Genomic DNA, 18,968 nt, shown 5'->3' on the forward strand with positions numbered 1-18,968 from the left:
GCTTTTCCTATTTTTGATGTCAAAGTCACAGCATTCATAGAATGATTTGGGTTGGAAGGGGCCTTAGAGATCATCCGGTTCCAATGTTCCTGCATGGGCAGGGACACCTTCCACTAGATCTGGTGGCCCATCCAGCCTGGCCTTCATGCTGATCACTCCTTATCTTCTGTTGTTCCTGTGATTTAATTTGCCCTGCACTGAGGAGCTCCTAACCAGGACAGGAGGCTGTGCCTGTGGAGGGTGAGTGTGGGTGACTTTTGACAGTATAACAAGCTTTCTTTTCCAAGAGATCTAAGCTGATTGCCTGCCCCATGTAGGACTGGAAAGGGAAAGGGTTCTTCACAACTGATGCTTAGAAAATAGCCCACACCTTTCCCCTGAGAGATGTGGGATCAGAGGCAGTGGTTGTCTCATCAACAAGAAGTCCTCAGGGCATGGTTGGGTGGTGCTAATCCAAGCTGCCATTCTATTCTCTGTATCCAGGGAGACATAAGAATTATTGTTCCAAAACATCAGCCACCAGAGTCAACAAATACCAGATTTGTTTCTTGTGGGATTCACCCATGAATTGTAACCTTGACCTGCAGCATGTGGTGGCACCAGGGAAGAAAAACTGTTTCCTCATGGGCTTTCTACACGTTGTGCACCCCTGGGGGGAATGATGCAGCTTTGCCAGGTGAGATGCTGAATGCTTCCACCACCATTTCCATCACTGAATGTGATTCTCTTGGTGAGTTAGTTGCCTGTTTGAAACTGGGCACCGCTTTCCTTTGTTTCTCTGTCCACTGCAACTCTTTTGGTGTCCTCTCCATTCTGCCCAGTCAGAACCTTCTGCAGGCCCAGTGATCAGAGCAGGTCAGTGTGGGAAGCCTCAAGCAATTCCCTGCTCTGCTCAACTTGGATAGGGCAATTTTATTTTTATTCAGACTCTGGCAGCTGCTGAGGCCCAACACAAGAAGGGCTGCATGTTGGGCACACGTTTTCCACCCTTCAGGGCTGCAAAGCCTCCTTTGGCTTCTTTTCTGAACTGATCAGTCCCCAGTTTGTGTCTTTGCAGAACAAACTCATGCAGCCCTCTGGCACTTGCCAGGAACAATGAAAAATTACACACCCAGACTAGAAACAAAGATTTGAAGTTTAACAAAAAGGATAAAAATAGAAAAAAAAGAAGAAAAAAAAAAGATAATTGTGGAGGTTTATTATTTTATTGTGCTAGTCTTGTAGTCAAATCTGATGTACTTGAAGTAAACATGCTGGCAGGTGTGGCAGAACTGATGGTGCAAGTCTAAACTCAGGTCCCTTCTATTATGCAATGAACATCCCAACTTTCTGCTTCTACTTTTTCCTTTGGTGAAAGACTGAGGAGGCATCAGAGCATGTCTGTTGTGAGCTTTTGCTTCTTAAATGAAGGGAAGGATACCCTCTTTTTAAAAAGAGCTATCTTTTACACGTCATCTGGATTGAAATTATTTCAGTAAATGATTCTCAGATGATTCTCAGAAACCTCTCTGTTTGGTCAGCAATTCCCTTTTCTTGGCCATGCTTCTCTGTTTGAGCTCAGGGCTAAATCCAGCCCCATCTTGGCCCAACCATATTATTTTAAAGGTTTACTGAGCATTAGGACTGTTGCAAGTCAGATGATTGTGTCAGTCTCAGCATTACAAAGACCCTGAAGGAGCTGCCAGACTATTGCAAATGGTGATGGCTTAAATCAACCTACTTTACTTGTGAAACACAGATATCTGTGGGCAGCCCCACAGCCAGCACATCACTGCTAGCAGAGAGCATCTGAGGCTGGGCTAAGCTGCTCAAAACTGGGGAGCACCTGGGAGGTAGAGGGGAGGGCTCGTCCAGCAGAAGGGGTTTCAAGCTGGAGCAAAGCCTGGAGGCTCCAGGGGTAAAATCTGCCTCCAGGGCTCTGAATTAAGCCACGAGGGTCCAAGCAAACTCCTGGCTAGAGAGTGACTAAGTGGGAAGTAAGAAAAGGGTGGGCAAAGTTTGCGGCTGTTGTTGGTTGGATCCTGAGCTCTGCCAGAGGCTGCAATGCTGTGTGGATCTTCTGTTCAGGAGGAGATTTCTTTGCCATTCCTGGAGACCAAGCCCTGAGGGCCAAGACCAAACCTAGATCCTCTGCTGAGAGATTGTGCTCTGGTGTGGGAAGGAAAACATCTCCCAGCATTTCTGGCTGTGTCTGTATGAACTGTGCCCTTCATTCCCCAAGGACAACCACGCACAGCCATGCTCTGAGAAGCAGCAGGACCTGCTAATAAATACAGGTGCCTGTGTGAGGAGGGTCAGAGCAGCAGCTCCCGGGAGCTTTTTGCAGAAGAAAAAGCTGAAAGGATTTTGGTTTTCCTTCCCAATTTTTTCCTTGGAAGGGCTTTTGAGGATTCCGCCTGATTTTATGGCTGTGCCACAGCAAGCTGGGAAAGAGGGAAAGGAGGGGAACCCCAAGCCAGGCAGCACACATGCACGCAGGGGGAGTGAGGCTCTGCTCCCAAGCTGGCATCACAAGCACTGTTTATTTAAGATATTCCCCCTGCTGCAGGGAAATTTCCACATCTCCGTCTCCCTGGAAGGGAAGGGGCTGGTGAAATAACCCCAGCAACCATCTTTAGGAACTGGGACAGAGCTGCAAAAGGCACAATGAAGGCTGAGCTGGGGTGTTTGATTCCAGCCCAGCTCTCCCTGGGGGTAAACTGAGCTGGGTTGACCCAGGGGTTAGAGCAGAGCCAGGTCAGAGGGGAATTGCTCACTGAAATAGTGGTAACTGCAAGGGAGGGATGATCAGCTGGGGTTGTGAGAGTGTAAAGTTACTGCTGACAATGAAGTGCAGATTTTTTTGATATTATATTGGATAAGTCTCCACTGAAGCTTTTGCCAGGGAAGTAAAATTTAACCAGAGGACAAACAAAGGGCACGACGAAATCATTCCTTTAATGGTAAAGAAATAGGAAAACAGGAAAGCTGTGCTTTTTTATGAGACCACAGAGACAATTTCAGGCCTAAAATGTTAATTCCTTTTGAGAGCTGGCCCAGCAGAGCAAACCTCATTTGCAACTTGGCATGAGTGCCTGAGTCATCCAGTATTACCATAACTCCAAGTCAGCAGAGGTCTCAGAGGTAGCTTTCAAAACCAACCAATTGATCTTTCAGTTGAAGAAGCCATGGGATTTGTGTGTCAGAAAAAAAAAAAAATCTTTAGTGTTTTTCCGGAGTAATAAAGGGAGTTTAAAGTGGCAAGATGCTGAGTGCAGGTGCCCCCATGGCAGCAGTGCCAGGAGGTCCCCAGGCTGTGCCAGAGTCAGCCCATCCCTCTGAGGGCATCCTGGGAGAGACCAAAGGGGACACAGGGACTGTGCCCAGCTGGGAGGAAAGGGATATGCATGATGGACATGGTGTAATGGAGGGCTGGGAGAGGTTTGTCTTCCCCAGCTGCATCAGTGGCTGCAAAAAAGATGAATAAAGCATAGAAGCATCAAATGCTTCGAGTTGGAAGGGATCTTAAAGATCATCTTTAACCCTCTGAATGGCCAGGGACACTGCTCACTAGACCAGGATGCTCCAAGCCCCATCCAGTGTGGGACAAGTTGCATAAAGTTAACTTAGCAATGTGATTTCTAAGCAGATTTGTACTGCTGGGGAGTTTATGCCACATGAATCCCTTGTGCTGTGCAGCTGAGTTTTCTTCTTCTTCTCCTTTTTCAATTTGGTTGCTGGGATCCCAGCGCTGAATTTATTGTTTTGAACAGGGAAAAGCAGGAGATGCTGCCATGTTGTGGCTTTTGCCTAGGGGGATTTCACAGCCAATGTTTCTGACCAGCTTTGTGGGTGGGGTGTGCAGTGGGAACACTTTCCCCAAGGTGATGAGTGGCACCCCTGCCCACAGCTGGCAGCCCTCCCCACAACATCTGGGGGTTTCTGTGTGGGCCATGAGGGTGGGGAAGGATCAGCAGGGACCAACCTGCATGTGGAAAATGCAAGGAAGACCCAGAGTATCCCTACACAGCAGTTTTTCTGCAGCTGGTTGGGAAGGATGGTGTAGGCCCATCCTGTGTGCTGTAGTGGAAGTATGGATTCCAAGCTCAGATGTTGCAATCCAAGTTTTCCCAGAGCCCTTTCCAGCACCTGTTTACCAAACTCCCTTTCAAAAGAGATTGCTGGAACAGTTTTCCTGTAAATACTGCTCTTGTCACAGCATCTCTGGCAGTTGCCCAGGAAATTATGGCAATCAATGAGCTGTAAGATACATAAGTAGTGAGAGGGAAAGACAGGGTTTCATATGAATGAATTACACATGGTTGGCACTGCCTGAAGTAACCTATTTGCAAAAGTGCACCTCACCCCCCACCTCCTACTCCTCCCCTGTGTTGCACTTTCACAGAGTTTAAGCAAAAGAGACTTCTCAGGAGTGTGAATAACCAGCAGTATTTTTTTTCCTGGCTGGAGAATGACTAAAACAGCTCAAGGCAAAGTGTTAAAGCAATCTCTGCAGTATATTGACCCAATCAAATGTGTAATAACCACATGGTTTTCTCCCCTGAAAACAAAACCTTTAAAATCCTCCATCTGCTTTACATAGAGCTGGAAGACCTTTGGAAAGATTTTATTAGAAACAGTGACAGCAACCCCTGTTTGATGAGGGAATTTACAGCAGGACCTCAGACACAGTGCTCTGAGATTGCAGTGAACGCTGTAACCTTGGAGGTTTTAGGGTGGATTTCTTGTTCCCTTTTTGTCTGGCACGTCCATCTTGAGGCTGGCACACATTTCCAAATTTGCCTTCCTCCAGAACTGGTTTCTTCCCCTGTGTAATTCTGGTTTTGGTGAAAGGGTGTTCATAAGAAGCCAAAGAAGTTCCCAGGAAATGCTGGGGGGGGGGTCTGCAGCAGCCATTTCAGAGTTAGGGTGAGTGTCACCCTGAGGGTGATACAAACAAGGCCACATTCCTGGAAATATAAATATTTACATCAATATTTTTCAGGAAGATGGAGAAGCAAGTGCCTGGGAAAAAAATAATGTTACATAAATTAATGTTAGCTGTCTGATGTAATAACAACACTCCAAATACCTCATCCACTGAGTAATCTGGATGTGACATAACGGGGGAACTGGCCAAGTGAAAAGTTCTCAACCCAAAACAAAGGGAAGCAAATCAAAGGGAGGTAGAATCACCCATTCCCAGGCTGCCTGTCCCCTGTGACCTTCCTTGCGCTCTGTTACATCCATTTTCAACAAAAAACTTTTTTTTCTCCCCTTCCTTTATACCCCTCTGTCCACATGTTGGGAAACAGTTTGCTACAGAGGAAGTGCTGGCACAGATCCCTGCTCACAAACAGAGCACGTGCCCTTCCCCAGCATTAAGAAAAGAAAATTATGGGACTTTGAAAGCAATCCTGCAGCTGAAACAGTAATGGTGGAATATCATTAAGGATGAACCATCTTCCCCCTTTCCTCACATGAGCAAGTGTTTGAATGCTGCACTGATAAGGGACTCAGAAATGCCCAGGATAAATGCTTATTCTGTCAAGAGCTGAATGCCTGACTCACAAAATCTCACTCTTTCTGAGGCTAAAATACCAGGCATTTTCCATCTGGAAACAGAACTTTGGTATTCCTCTTCTTTCCCAATACCCAGACTTGTTAGGATGAGGTTTCATTAATTATTTACTGTTTTGAAGTGTATAGGACATAGAAAAAGCTCAGACAGAGGGATGTGACTGTGATCCAGGTAAAGACAGGGAAGAGGCTACTGAGAATATTGCTGTTCAGATGGGAATTTTTTTGGCCACTCTTGGCCACCTCCCAGCACATGATAAAAACTCCCTGGTGTGAGCTGGTGCTTGTATTTCAGTAAATGCTGAAAGAAATCACTCTGTGTTTGTTGAAGAAAAGGCCCCAGATACTGTCAGCATCTCATCTGGCTGTCAGAGCTGCAGGGCACTGCCCAGACTTCCAGGAATTTTGGGGTTGATTGCAAGCCAGACTGTTCCCCAATGTTTGTAATGTTGGCATGTGAACCACCATGAGAGATGGAGCAGAAGCAGCAAGTCCTTCAGGAGGAGGATGAATCCATGGTGTGGGTTCTGCTGTTATGACTACATTCCCAAAAGTCATCAAGAGAACCTGCACTTGGCAGGTGGACTCAGAAACATACAGGACTATTCTGTTAGCCAGAGCTTGTGTATTTTGTCATAAAAATGGATCATCCAATGTTTTTCTGAAGCCTGCCAGGGCAGGGGGGTGTTGGTGTCTGTGGTGGGAGGTGTAGGGGACAGATTTACTATCAGAGATGTTGTGATTGCCAGCCTGGAGCTTGGCAGCATGGAAGAGTAGGAGTAAGAGGCATGAGCCAGGGCTGGAAAAGGGATGGATAAGTCAGCCAACACAGCCATATGGCTATTTCCCAAAATCCCAGATGGCTGCCTGGAGGGACTTCCAGAAGCTGCAAAATTGGAGCTGCCTGGAGTTTAATTACCACCTTGTGCCTTGCTCTCTGAAATCACTAAGTACTAGACAGAGGAAAGGTAAACTCTGTTGGATATCTACTACTTGTGCTGGAAGAGGTGTTGCTCTGAAAAATCCATGTCTGGGAGCCCCAAAAAGAATCCAATCTCTGGTGGGCTGAGGGCTCTCTGTGTTGGGCTGTCAGCAGGAGCAGACAGCCTGGGCTCTGCCAGCCAAGTTCAGGGTGTTTGCCCAGAAACAACATGGAGATTCTCTCTCCATCATGATATTTGGGACCCTGTATTATGTAATTATCTGGGCACAGACTGTACAGACATGTTTTTAAGGAGGTGATTGGCTGTCTTGCCAATTCCAAAGCACTGATCTGGACTTGTATGGGGCCATAAAGCTGTCAGGACAGGTTATACTGGGAAAGAGTTTTTGGGCTTCTGAAGGCGTGATTCAAACCCCAATTAAGAGGATGAAACCTCTGTGTGTGGGACTTGGTTTGCAGTTGGCAGTGGAAAGTTGAACCTGGGATCTTCCATTTTGGTAAAGAGGTAGTGGGTGAGAGGGGGGAGGTTAGGGGGTTGCCCAGGGCTGCTGCACAGAGGCTTTGTGAAAGAAGAGCAGCACAGAGACAGGGGTAGCAGACTACTTAAAAAAAGTTATTTTCAGGGCGCACAAAGTTATTCCCAAGCTTGCCCCAGTTTTGTGAACAGCTATGGTTTGTTTAAACTTGATGATGTCCCATGTCAAGGCTGAGGGAGCTGGGTCTCTTCAGCTTGGAGAAGAGGAGAATGAGGGACAGCCTTATTAATGTTTATAAATATGTAAAGAGAAAGAGTGTCAGGAGGAAGGAGCCAGGCTCTTCTCACTGATGCCCAAGGATAGGACAAGTGGCAGTGGGTTCAAGCTTGAGCATTGGAGGTTCCATATAAACAAGAGGAGAATTTTTTTCCTGTGAGGGTGAGGGAGCCCTCAGGGCTCATGCTGCCCAGGAGGATTGTGGAGTCTCCATCTCTGGAGATATTCAAAAGCCACCTGGATGTGTTCCTGTGTGACCTGCTATAGGTGGACATGCTCGGGAAGGGGGATTGGACTGGATGATCTTTCCAAGTCCCTTCCAACCCCTCACTTTCTCTGACTCTGTGAAACAAGAGGAGAGGGGCAGAGAACTCGAGTGGTGTTGATTCATTCAATTAAAACCTCTTCAAATCGGTATTTTCTTGTTTAAGAACCCCCGCATATTACGCTGCAATTGGAGCAGGCTTCCAGCCCTTCCCGCAGCAGCAGAGCTCCCTCTCCTGACTGCAAAGCTCCCGGAGATGCAGGGTTCATGGAGCTGGCTGGGAGACAGGCTCGGGTTTGTTCTTTAAAGCCTGAAAGGACCCATCCCTACCTGTTGGGATGAGCTAGATTAAGACACCCCGAATCCGCAATTATTTCAGGTCCTCTATCGAACTGTCCGGCCCAGAAGGACCTTTCCTATCTCCACCTATTTCCCCCTGAGTCTTATTTAAAGAAAATCGCTGTTTTACAGGGTCAGACCTCGGCTGTAGGGTGCTGCGGGATGACTGCCCTCCCTGCTGCCATCCCGTGTCCCCGGCTCTGCAGGGACATCAGCAGCACAAGTCCTGGACAAACACCTCGCAGCATCAGGCACTCGATGTCCTTGTGTCCCATGCCTTGAGCCTCAGCAAACTGGGTGTCCGTGTGCATCCCAGTACCTGCAGCTCAAAGTCATTAAAGGGTGATCCCTTTAGATTGCTTCAAGTTGTTCCATTGCTGTGAGAAATCAGTAGGTGCTGATACCCCTGTGAAACCCATGAATTTACATGAGTATAATGCTGAAGCATTTTAAAACAGCTTCACAGCCAAGAAACCCAAAAATTTGGTCAGAAAGTGGTTTGGGATTTTTTTTGTGTGTTTCTCCAGCAGGACTGGAGAAATGGAAGATGTTACCCAAACTCTTGGTGAATAATTACTGGTGTGGTGCAAGATACAAATTATTTCCCCACTTTTGTCACTTTGAGGGCAGCAAATAAAACGCTTGTGAGGAAAATAAATGTGCCTGGTGGTGGAGCTGTAAGTAAAGCAGCCTTGAGCTCGCTGCTAAACTGATGCTCTGTGCATGACTGATGGGTTAACTCCCAGGAGATGGTGTGGGGTCTTTGGGGAGCCCTGGCAGCCCTCAGCCCCCCCTCCTTTTGCCACCCTGCCTTGCCAATGCTTACTCCGAACCTCATTCATGGGGTGTCCTTGTGGCAGTGATCCCTCAGCCCCGGGAATCCCTTCTAGGAGTTCATCCACCTGCAAACCCTGGAGCCACCTGAACCTTCGAGTCCCTGGTTTCCCCAGGGGGGCCGCGGGCAAATTGCAGCCACCCGGGAGCTGCTGGATCAGTTTCCGACCTTAATCAGGGGAACGAGTCAGGCTTCTGTGTGCAGCCTCTCTCAGCACCGGTTTCATGCCCAAATCCCTCCAGTCCTACAGTTCCAGCAGTGCTTGGAGGACAGAGAGTGGTGCCCCAGGCAAAGGGATGCTCAGGCAAGTTTTATGTGCTTCTGAATAACCTGCACGTGTTCACAGCTTTAGCCACAGGCTAAGTATGTTAAAAAGAAAATTATTGTTATTATTATTTTTGCTGTTATATATTTATTTGTTTATATATTTATTTGTTTCTCAGCCGGTGTTCTGCTTGCACCCCATGCCCCTGCCTCGAATCTCCTCTTACATGGCTGTCAGGTTTTATCCTCTGGGCAGTAATTAATGGTATTTATTGTCAGTAATAAACTGGGGAGATCTTCTTTCCTCCCACAAATGCAGCCAGAGGTGATATCTGCTGGGTAAAGGTGGAAATTACTTAAAAAATTTATTAGGAAGAGGATGAGCAATGTAAAAAAATGCCAGTGCCTCCTTCCTCACTTCTGCTACAAAGCAGATTGGTAGCTCTAATTTCAATATATTTACAGATATATTTTGTCCATTCAAATCAACAGTTTTATATGGCAAATGGGGAGAACATATGAGGTCAATTAGTAAAGCAGCATTAATAGTTGTTTTTTTAATTGGTCGTCAGGCCCCCCTGCCCCCGGTTTATTAATTTGAAAGCCTACAATTACTCATTTTTGTGCTTTTTATACTGTTACATATAATCCAAAATGAGGTGTACCAGGCAGGAGAAACTAAGGGTAATTTTAAAGGAAATGGAGTAGCTTATTCCAAGGGTTCGTAATAGCTGACCTAAATCTCGTGTTAAAATGAAAAATATTTTGGTCTACTTTAACAAAATGAGATTAGAAACAATGAACACGCAAGAAAAATGTTTCAGGACCTGTTCCCTACACAAGCACCAGCTCCATGGAGTTAGTGGCCTGGAACTTCAAGCAAGGAGGGGTCAGCCTTGGGGTTAATTGCTCATTTACTTCATTACCAAAACAACAGATGTGGGTGGGTAGGGTCCTCAGACAGGCTGAAAAACACCCAAACAAAGCCCCCACCCTCTGCTTTTATTCAGCAGCCACCAGCAGAAGGGTTTTACATGCCGGTTGCTTGCAGCTCTGCACCTCCAAAAATCAAAACCTGCAAGGCTCTGCTTCTTAAGGTTTCCACTAAATGGTGGCAGCTTCCTCGAAGAGGGAATGCGATGCCTGGAGCCCCCATCCCGCGTGTTCTGAGCATTACTGGGTACCCAGTGCCCGTGGGCATCTCTGGCAAGGAGTTGTGCTGCTGCTGAAGGTTTGGGAGAAGCCACTCAGCTCCTCAGCCCTCTGCTGAGCCTGTGTATGTTGTGCGAAGGTGAGTTTCTTGTGATTTGGTGCTTTGATGTTTTGAGTTTTATTTATTTGATTCTTTTTTTTCTTACAATTCTTACAAATTCACCATATTGCTCTGGAGAACTGCGTCAGAGGGCTGGGGAAGTCTAGGAGTATTGGAAACTGCGTTCTCCTAGTGCTGCAGGAGTTTTATTTGATACTGAAGTTAGTCCAGGTAATTCCTGGATGTCTAAGGGCTGCATTTAGGAATAAGACCAGGAATAACTTGAAGTCTCCCCACTGTGCCTGGTCACCATTTGCAGCAACTGGGTGCACTGCGTGGGCTGAGCAGTTCCTCAAAACCCCACTGAGGTGGAGATGTGTGGATGCAAGTAGGAGTACTTTTTTTTTAATTATTATTATTAGTGTAAATGCAGTTGGAAAAGTCTCTGGTGGTGTATAAAGGTTACCTTTTATCTTTAAGCAAAATGCTGCCCACCAGGATCAATGTGATATAAAACGGTGCCTTTGGAGCTTCATCTGCGCTGCTTGCAGGGCCCCAGTCAGAAACCAGTGAGCCCAGTGCCTGGGGTGCACTTTGTGCTTTGTGTGGACAAGCTGTGTCCCCCAAGCTCTGAGCTCTGCACCCCCAGCTTGCAGAGGGTTTCGTTGTGTTGTTAGGGGTGACCATACACTGCGTGGTCTCCTTGGGTCGTCTTCAGTTCAAACCAGTGCGTTGCCTTGGTGCTGTTTGCAGCGTGGGGTTTTCTTCAGGCTGGGTATAAATTTGTTATAAAATCACCTGGTTGCACAATTATATGTTGCACTATAATAAGCATAAATTAGTGCAGGGACTAAAACAGCATTTTCAGCCTCCGGGCTGGGCAGGTGAAGTTGCTCTACCTAATTCCCATCTCTGTAATGGGGTCACAGTTCTCTCCTCCTGACATCCCACAGTTGGATTAACCCCAATCTCTCAGTCATTAGTAAATATTAGTAAGTCATATGTGACATTTTGCACTGAGTGAGGCTGCAGGTCCTGTCTGTTGGAAATTTTTAATTAAATAAAGCTCCCTGCTGTGTGTGGAGGGGCAGGGGAGAGAAGGCAGAATTCAAAGAGGAGCTGAAACCTGCAGTCTCTGCCTGCACTCCGGGATGCAGGCAGGGCTTCTGGTCTGTCTCAGACCTCTCCTTTGGAGAAGGCCACTTGGATTCTTCAGGTGGCCTCTCACCTGAAATTGCAGCCTGGGGTTTGAGCTCCTTCTCCAGTGGCTAGAAGCTTCTGGAAAATGTTGGGCATCGACCTGAACCAGCCCTGAGTGAAAGCTCAGAGAGCAAACATAACCAATGATGGGGGTGAACCACTACCTTGTGCACACAAGGCAAAACTGCTGGGCCAAGATCAGACCTGAAACTGGGATGGCTTTTCCTTGAGATCCCTGAGTTCCAGAACGTGGAGCTACGGGTGAGGCAGAATACATCTGCTCTCTCCCAGCCTTCAACAACCTTTCCATCCTTCCTGTCTGCTTCACAGGCTGCAGTGGTCTGGGACCAAGGATGTGCCCAGCCAGTGCCTCAGTGGGGCAGCTCGTTATTAAATGTCAAGGAGGAGAAGGTGGAGCTGCTTCTGCTGCCTTTCCCTGTACAGCTCTGCTGTGCCCCTGTTGGGCAGGATTTGAGCATGGAAAGCAAAATGCCACAGGGTCAGCTGTGGAGCCAGGCACTGGGCTGCCTGCTGGGCTCTGCTGCCATGGGGTGCTGCATGGCCAGACCTCTCCAGGTCTATAAAGTCTTGTCATTAATGCTTACTGCTTTCACTGGGATGCACTTTTCCTGAGTTTAACTGCTTTTTTGTCATGTTCTTTCTATTCTCTCCTATTTATTACTATGCCACTCAGCATCTGCATTATGCATAAAGCTTTCAAGGCAAGCAGTGGCTGTTGGTGTTGTGCTCTCTGCACTGTTAATCAAAGACCCAAGAGCTGTGCTGAATGCCAGGCAGCAGCAGCTAGAGGCAGGCAGCTGTCCTGCAGCTGGCAAGACCATATTTTCTCCACTCATCCATCACTTGTTTGGTTTCTCCTTCTGGCCCAGGCTGATGGCTGCTTGCGTGGGACCTGGGAAGGGCTGTGACAAGTGACACAGGGTGGTGGGAGAGGCTGGCAAAGCCCTGATGTCTCAGGTGCACTCACGTTTATTTGCAAGGAGTGGACAGTGCCCTGTCACTCTTGGCAAGAAGCCAGGGATGAGTTTTGGCACACAGAGTCCACCCTGAGTTTTGTGCCTCTGCCCTACCCCTTGGCTGTAGTGTGACTTATCTGGGACCAATTCTGGGGTGTCCTGTGCTTTCTCACCCAGCTCGGATAAGTACACAAAAGTTTTTTCCATTTAGTCCTCAAAGGGAGACTTAAACCTCATGGAAACCTGGTAATAACTTAGACCCTACAATCTGGCTGGTTAACTTCCCAGTGTGAATGGCTGGCTTCTTCCTTATGCTTGAGTGACTGAAACACTTTCTATCTAAATCCATTTAGGAGGAAGAATGAGTGTTTAAATGCCATAAAGATGGTTTTGACATTAACGAGAACTGATTTTGATGACAGCACAGCCCCAAACTTCCAAGCTGAGTAATAAATCTTCATAGCACACAGAGAGGAAAATTAAAGTACCTTAAAACTCTTTGCTGAATATGTTTTATTGTTTCTTAAATACAGTAAGCATACAGTAATCTAAAACTGGGTCTGAACGAGCCATTTAACCATTTAAGGGATGTCTAAAGGAGAAAGAAGCACATGAATATTCTGAGGATTGTAAAAGAACAAAGAGTGCTGTAATTCAGACCACGAGGGGCATAGAGCAGTTGGCAAGAGTGGCTGGTGCATAGGGATCCAGCCCCCACCTTGCCACCCCCATGGCAAGGATGGAGAGATCTTGCCTCAGATGATCTTTATGTGCCATATAAGTGCACTCCCTGTGCACAAGCCTGTTCTGAGCATCCCTGTAAATGAGCACTGAGACATTGAAGTGCTCCACACAGCTCCCATGGGCCAACATAAAACATTTTCTCTGTTTTCCCCAGTTAATTTTGTGTTTCTTGAGAAGAGAGAAACCCAGAAAGTCAAGAGCTTGGTGAAAGAGGGGCTCAGCCCATGGGTGTCCTGGCCTGACTTCTCAGTGCCCCATCTAATCTAAAGGCTTTTCAAGACCCTTCAGCCATTAGCCACCCACTCCAGCAGAGAAAAGCAGGCTCCCACCAGCTGGGAGCAAAACATGCTTTTCCTCACTTTTCACCTCAGATACAGAAGTTTCACTCTATTTTACCTGAATGAAGATGGGTGATTAGAAAATAAGGCTAAATAATACTCCCAGGTAGGCTTTGATGGGGCAGGGGGCTGGGCTCTGGTGCACTACAATATATAAACTGTGTAAAGAAGTCTGTTGTTGTTGGCTATTTTCCTCTTGAAGGAGTAGCCAGTCAGGCTTTTTTGCAGCAATTGTGCTGATCTGCATTTGCATATCAGGCATTGGTGTCAATGGGGGAGGCTTGTAACACTTGCACAGGGGTACTGAGATTGCTGGCTTCTGCACCAGAGATGTTTGAATATGGGGACATGGTCCTCGTGGGGCATGAAGCTCCCTAGAGCTCACCTGGCTGCTGCAGGTGGGCTATCCAGAGCCTGTGGCCACTCTGGTGCTTTGGTGGACCCTCCAAGAGTGTCTGTGCTGGAGCTCTGCCTTTGGTCCTGGGTCTGAGCTCAAACTGGGAGCTTATCAAGTGTGGAGAGGGAGATGAAATGATTTAGCATCATTTCGGCCCAAAGACACTTCCTCTACTGCAAGTTCAGATCTTGACCTGTGCAGGTGAGCACAGGAGCACCACAACAGCATATCCCTATAATACAGGATTCCAGGATTAGAAATATTTATCCAGTTGAGTGCTGTAGCTAGCTCTGTAGCTATCCATGCTGCAGTACCCCAGCTGGATTTGCTGGCTGTTCATTGTAAAGCTTTTTTTTTCCTGGAGTAGGGGGTCAGGGCTAAGTTTTATCTCCTAGCAAGGAATTTGTTCTCTGCCTTCTTTACAAAAGAGCTGATAAAATTTGCTGGGGGGGGGGGGGGGAATGGGGTGGGCATCCCACAGGAATACTCTTTTTAGATAGAAAATGCCTTAAAGGATGCTAGAAGCACGGGGGGCTGTAAGGAGGTGGGAGAGTGCAGGCAGCACCCATCGGGGTGACCTACACCCACCCCAAAAAAAAAAAAAATCTTTCCATCCCCACTGTCCTTTCCCCCTTACCCTTTGGGCAGGAGCCCCCTGCTCCCCCCGCGGGCCCGCCCCTGCTCGCTGCCGGCCATGTGTCGAGAGAAGGAGGAGGAGAAGGAGGAGGGGGAGGAGGGGGGAGCCCCCGACTCCGGCATGAGGCCGGGCTGAGCGATGTGCGAGCAGGCAGCGCGGTACTGCCGGGCCGGCGTGCAGAGGCTGCTGCTGCGCAAGGCTCCGCCGGCGCTGCGCGGGCTGGACGGACTCCTGCGCTGGGTGGGGAGCAGGATGGGCGACAAGGGCCTCGCCGACAGGGACCTGCTGGCTCCGGGAGCCGCCGCGCAGAGGAAGGGCACCTCCGTCATCCTCGATGTGAGTGGTCCCCGGGGGGTGCACCCCGAGGGGCGGCCGGGCAGGGGCGGCACGCCGGGTCCTGCCTCCCGCCTGGCCCCCCCGCATCCCGCACAGAATCGGGGTCGAGCTATTCCTGTCTCGGTTAGGGGCGGGTTATAGCCGCGGTCCTGCGACCCTCGACTAGGTGGGCAGTCTGGGTCCCGCATGCCTTTACCCGGGTCCAGCCGGCTTCAGGACCGGGGTTATTCCCTGGGTCCCGCATCCGCGGGGCTCAGCCCAGGTCCAGCATCTCCCGCAGCGACGGGGCAGGTGGCTGCACCTCAGCTTCTGTACCTGCTTGCCCGGATCCCGCAGCCACAAGCTGCGTGGACACGGGGGTGCACCCCTCGGCAGGCTTGGGATCAGGGTTATTCTTCCAGTCCTGTATCCTTGGCTGGTTGGAGATGGGATGCAGCTCAGATCCTGCACCTCCTGGGCTGGCTGGTGTAGGGGTGTCCAGATCCAGCAACCCCTTTTCCTCCAAATCTTCTGCCCCTGAGCTGGCTGGACATGGGGTTGCAGCCAGGTCCTGCACCTGCTTGTTCTGGGATCTTGCACCTCTCAGGCACTAGGATTGCAGTCTGGGTCCTGCATTGCATTACCCTGCACACCTTAGCACAACTGGAAATAAGGTGCACCTTGATCCTGCATCTCCCTGACCAGCTAGGTGTGGGAATGCAGCCTGTATCCTTTATCTCCTTGCCAGGATCCTGCACCCCTCGGCTGACTGGGCATGGATGTGCACCCTGGCATGGGGGTTCATCCCAGGTCTTGCATCCCCTTTCCCAGGTCCAGCATTCCCTGGAGGAGCTCGGGTGGGGATGTGTTTTAAGTTCTTAATCCTGATATTAGCTTGACTGGGTGGGGATGCAGGAATTCAGGTCCGGAAAACCTGCTGGTCTTGCACCCCGGGTTTGCCCCAGGTTAGCTGGGTGTAGGAGTGGACCCTGGGTTCTGCATCCACCCCAAGTCCCTGAGGGGCTGCATCTCTGAGGAGCTGTGAGCTGGGTGGGAGTCAGCATTCTGGGTGCCTGGAAGCGTGTGGGAGCAGGGGCTCCCTTGCCCAGGTTTGGGGGGGCAGGCAGGGCTTAATGCCTCCATGCAATATTTATAGGTTTCCAGATCAGGGAGTTAACGAGGCTATTTGCACTTAAATGAATTGGGAGAATCGAGTGGAATCAACCAGAGTGCAAATGGTGTAATTACACAGTCTTTCTGCAGCATCTGGTAATTAAATACATTGATCCTTAGCTTTTTCTATCTCCTAGCTATTAAAAAAAATAGTGAATGCAAAAATAAGCTACTGAGGCACTTGCTGTAGTAAAGGATAAATCAGGCTCTCCTCCAGCCTCCTCAGAGTTAAGCAGTAGTAGCTCTTCCAGGTGAGCCCTTGTATTAGGTCCATTGGCATGGACTGGCAAGCCCGAAACTCATCACAGCTCTGAGCACCCTGAGATGATGATAGGAATTTCAGTTCCCTGAATGAACCAGTCTGACTGTGTCTATTGAGGTGCCAAAAGCAGCTTGGAGAGCTGAGCACTGGGTGGAATGGGCTGGCAGGTGGACATCTGTGGGATGTAGGAAATGCTGCTTCATGGGGACAGATTCAACTAATAAACTAATCTCCTTATTTGTTTATTTTAATTTTTTTTGTGTGTGTGGAGGCAGGTGTTTGTTTTTCTTGTGTGGGGGGGGTTTGGGTTTTTTTGGTGTTTTTTCTTTTTTTTTTTTACTTTGTTCTGAAATCAACCAAAATTTTACAACAATCCGGAATCTTGGGCTTCAGAGCATAAGTGTAATAGGGAAGCAATGCTAAGTTCACACAAGAGGTTCTTGAGTCAGGACTGTGTTTCCACCAAAATGGTATCTTAGCTGTTCAACTGTATTATCTTTAATTGGATATTCCCCCCTGGTTTTGAGGTCTGAGCTGAGAAAATGATCCCCCTGAACTTTCAGTATGGTTTACCAAGTGGGAGATACAGTAGAGCTGAGCTAAGTGTGCAGCTCCTGGGCCTTTTCCCCTTTCACAGTGGGGCTGGGAGCACCCACTGAAAGTAAAAATGGATGCTGGAAATGTAAGGTTTGAGGATTTGGGTTGGTTTTTTTGTTGGTGTTTTTTTTTTCCCCCCTCCTCCCTTAGAACTTGCTTCTCTCCTTTTTTCTTCAGTTACAACAGCCAGGTGAATTGAAGCTGCATCTTTGCTCAAACAGGCTCTTCTAGTGCACCCTGAGAAACCTCCCTTTGTATAAAGACTTTAAACAGGGAACACACATTTAGGTTAATTTTCACACATTTAGGTTAATTTTCACACATTACCAGGGTACAGCAAGGATCCCACTGAATCTTCTAGGGAGGAGAACATGTTTTCCAATTACCTCCTTTGTGTTCTTGCCTTTGTGTGGGTGTGCTGGGGAAGCAGCAAGCCCCAGCCACCAGCAGTGCAGCTCCTCGGTGCAGGAGGAGGAAGAAGTCAAAGACCTGTAAGATTTTACAAAACCATAGAATCACAGAATCTTTTAGGTTGGGAAAGACTCTCGGGATCATCAAGTTCAACCATCATCCCTTCTCTACAAAGTTCTCCCCTAAACCAAAGGGGCTTAAAAAAGGGGGTTTTAAAACCTGATTATTTAACACATTCACATGAGCTGGTGTGCTGTATGGGCAGCTCATGGGGGGCTGGAGAAGCAGGGTTAAGCTTGGATTTGATGCTGAATTAGGTAAGGTGGCTCTGACACTGCTGGTACCTTAGTCACTTTTTTTCCTCTTCTGTCTTTCTTTTGACTCAACCACCCACAACATGCTTGTTTTGCCTCCTCCAGACCCTGAGGTGGGTCAGTATGAAGTTGCCTACACCCTTTCTACCAGAGAAACAAACCTGTGGTGTTACAGGACAAAACAAGGCTGAGGAAAACAAGAGACTGCGTGGTCTAGAGATCTGTCAGCAGCCTGGCTACTGCTACATGGGGAAAGAATCTTAAATTAGGGCTGTTTTCAGTATTTTTCCTTTATTTTGCTTGAGTCCTTTTAGGTAAAGGATTTTAATAACAACAACAGTAACAAAAAGCTGAATAATGTTTACTAGTTCTAGCTCTAAAAAGCTAGTTAAGTCCTGAGCATTTCCAAGACCAGGCAGCAAGTAAAGCTAGGGAGTGACAGATGCTCTTCAGTGGTGGTAGCAGATCAAGCAGTGGTGATGTGTCACTCCCAGAACCTAGAAAACATCACCTGGCATTTAATGGTCAGCTCTTACAATGCCAGTCAGACCAGCAGAAGGGGCTGGGGTTGAGCAAAGGGTCTGCACCCTTCCTGTGCTATCCCTCAGGTGTTTTCCTGTTCGTGTTTGCTCAGCTTCTCTCTCTGCAAGAGCTGAACACTGCAAGGTTGGCTCCATGTGTAACCTGCTGGACATAACGAGAGTCCATCCACAGCCTGGGAAGTGAGATGCTGTGAATATGATATATTTTATATCTGTCATCCAGGCTGCTTGAAGCTGCTCTCCAAAAAGATCTGAACTTCTTCACCCAAAAGGACAAACTCCATTTATGAAAAGGAAGCTGGAGCTGTCATGGAGCTGCTGAAATCCATGCACGGCACTGGTGGCATTTCCAGTCCAGAACAAACCTGCAAATGTCAGAAGAGTTAGGAAGGGGAGAATGTGGCATGTGTGTCAGTCAGCCTGTGTTGGATCATAGGTGCTGAGTATAATGAGTTCATTTGCATGGCAGAGTGGATGTGGGAAGGGTCCACACTGCTCTGACAGTACTTCAGTGTTAATTTACCTGCTGTCCTGACTCATCTCCTTCTGCCCTCACATCCCTGTCACAAACCTGCATGGGCAGCAGGACTCTGAGCTCCAGTGAGGGCAGGATCTGCTCTGGCACAGTGGCTGCAGGTGAAGGTGCCTCTTGGATTACACCAGGGAAAGCCTGTTGAAGAGCTCAGCTCCTACTTGGTGTCTAAAATAAGGGTCAGCCTTTGGTATGGGTGAGCATCCCCATGGCAGGACTGTCTGGTCCCAGGGGTGGTGGCATCCCTGCCTTCTTTCTGGCTTTACCAATGGTGACTCAATGCATTGAGCATTTGGGGCTTTGTTTAAATGCCTGGGAAG

The 18,968-nt window shown here is 48.2% G+C and overlaps 1 protein-coding gene across 2 annotated transcripts in view; it reads left to right on the forward strand.

Moving 5' to 3' along the window:
* Positions 1-14,580: 14,580 nt before the first annotated feature.
* The window catches only part of NECAB2 (N-terminal EF-hand calcium binding protein 2), a 65,336-nt gene continuing 60,948 nt past the window's right edge, over positions 14,581-18,968 (forward strand). Inside the window, exon 1 of one of the 2 annotated variants that reach the window (XM_071757032.1) lies at positions 14,581-14,838. In XM_071757032.1, coding sequence (XP_071613133.1) covers positions 14,641-14,838 — 198 coding nt within the window. In that variant the 5' untranslated portion in view covers positions 14,581-14,640. The remainder of the gene's footprint in view (positions 14,839-18,968) is intronic. The other variant, XM_071757033.1, reaches the window with a different exon arrangement.

This window comes from Heliangelus exortis, chromosome 13 (assembly GCF_036169615.1).
Source record: "Heliangelus exortis chromosome 13, bHelExo1.hap1, whole genome shotgun sequence".
Classification (NCBI taxonomy): domain Eukaryota; kingdom Metazoa; phylum Chordata; class Aves; order Apodiformes; family Trochilidae; genus Heliangelus; species Heliangelus exortis.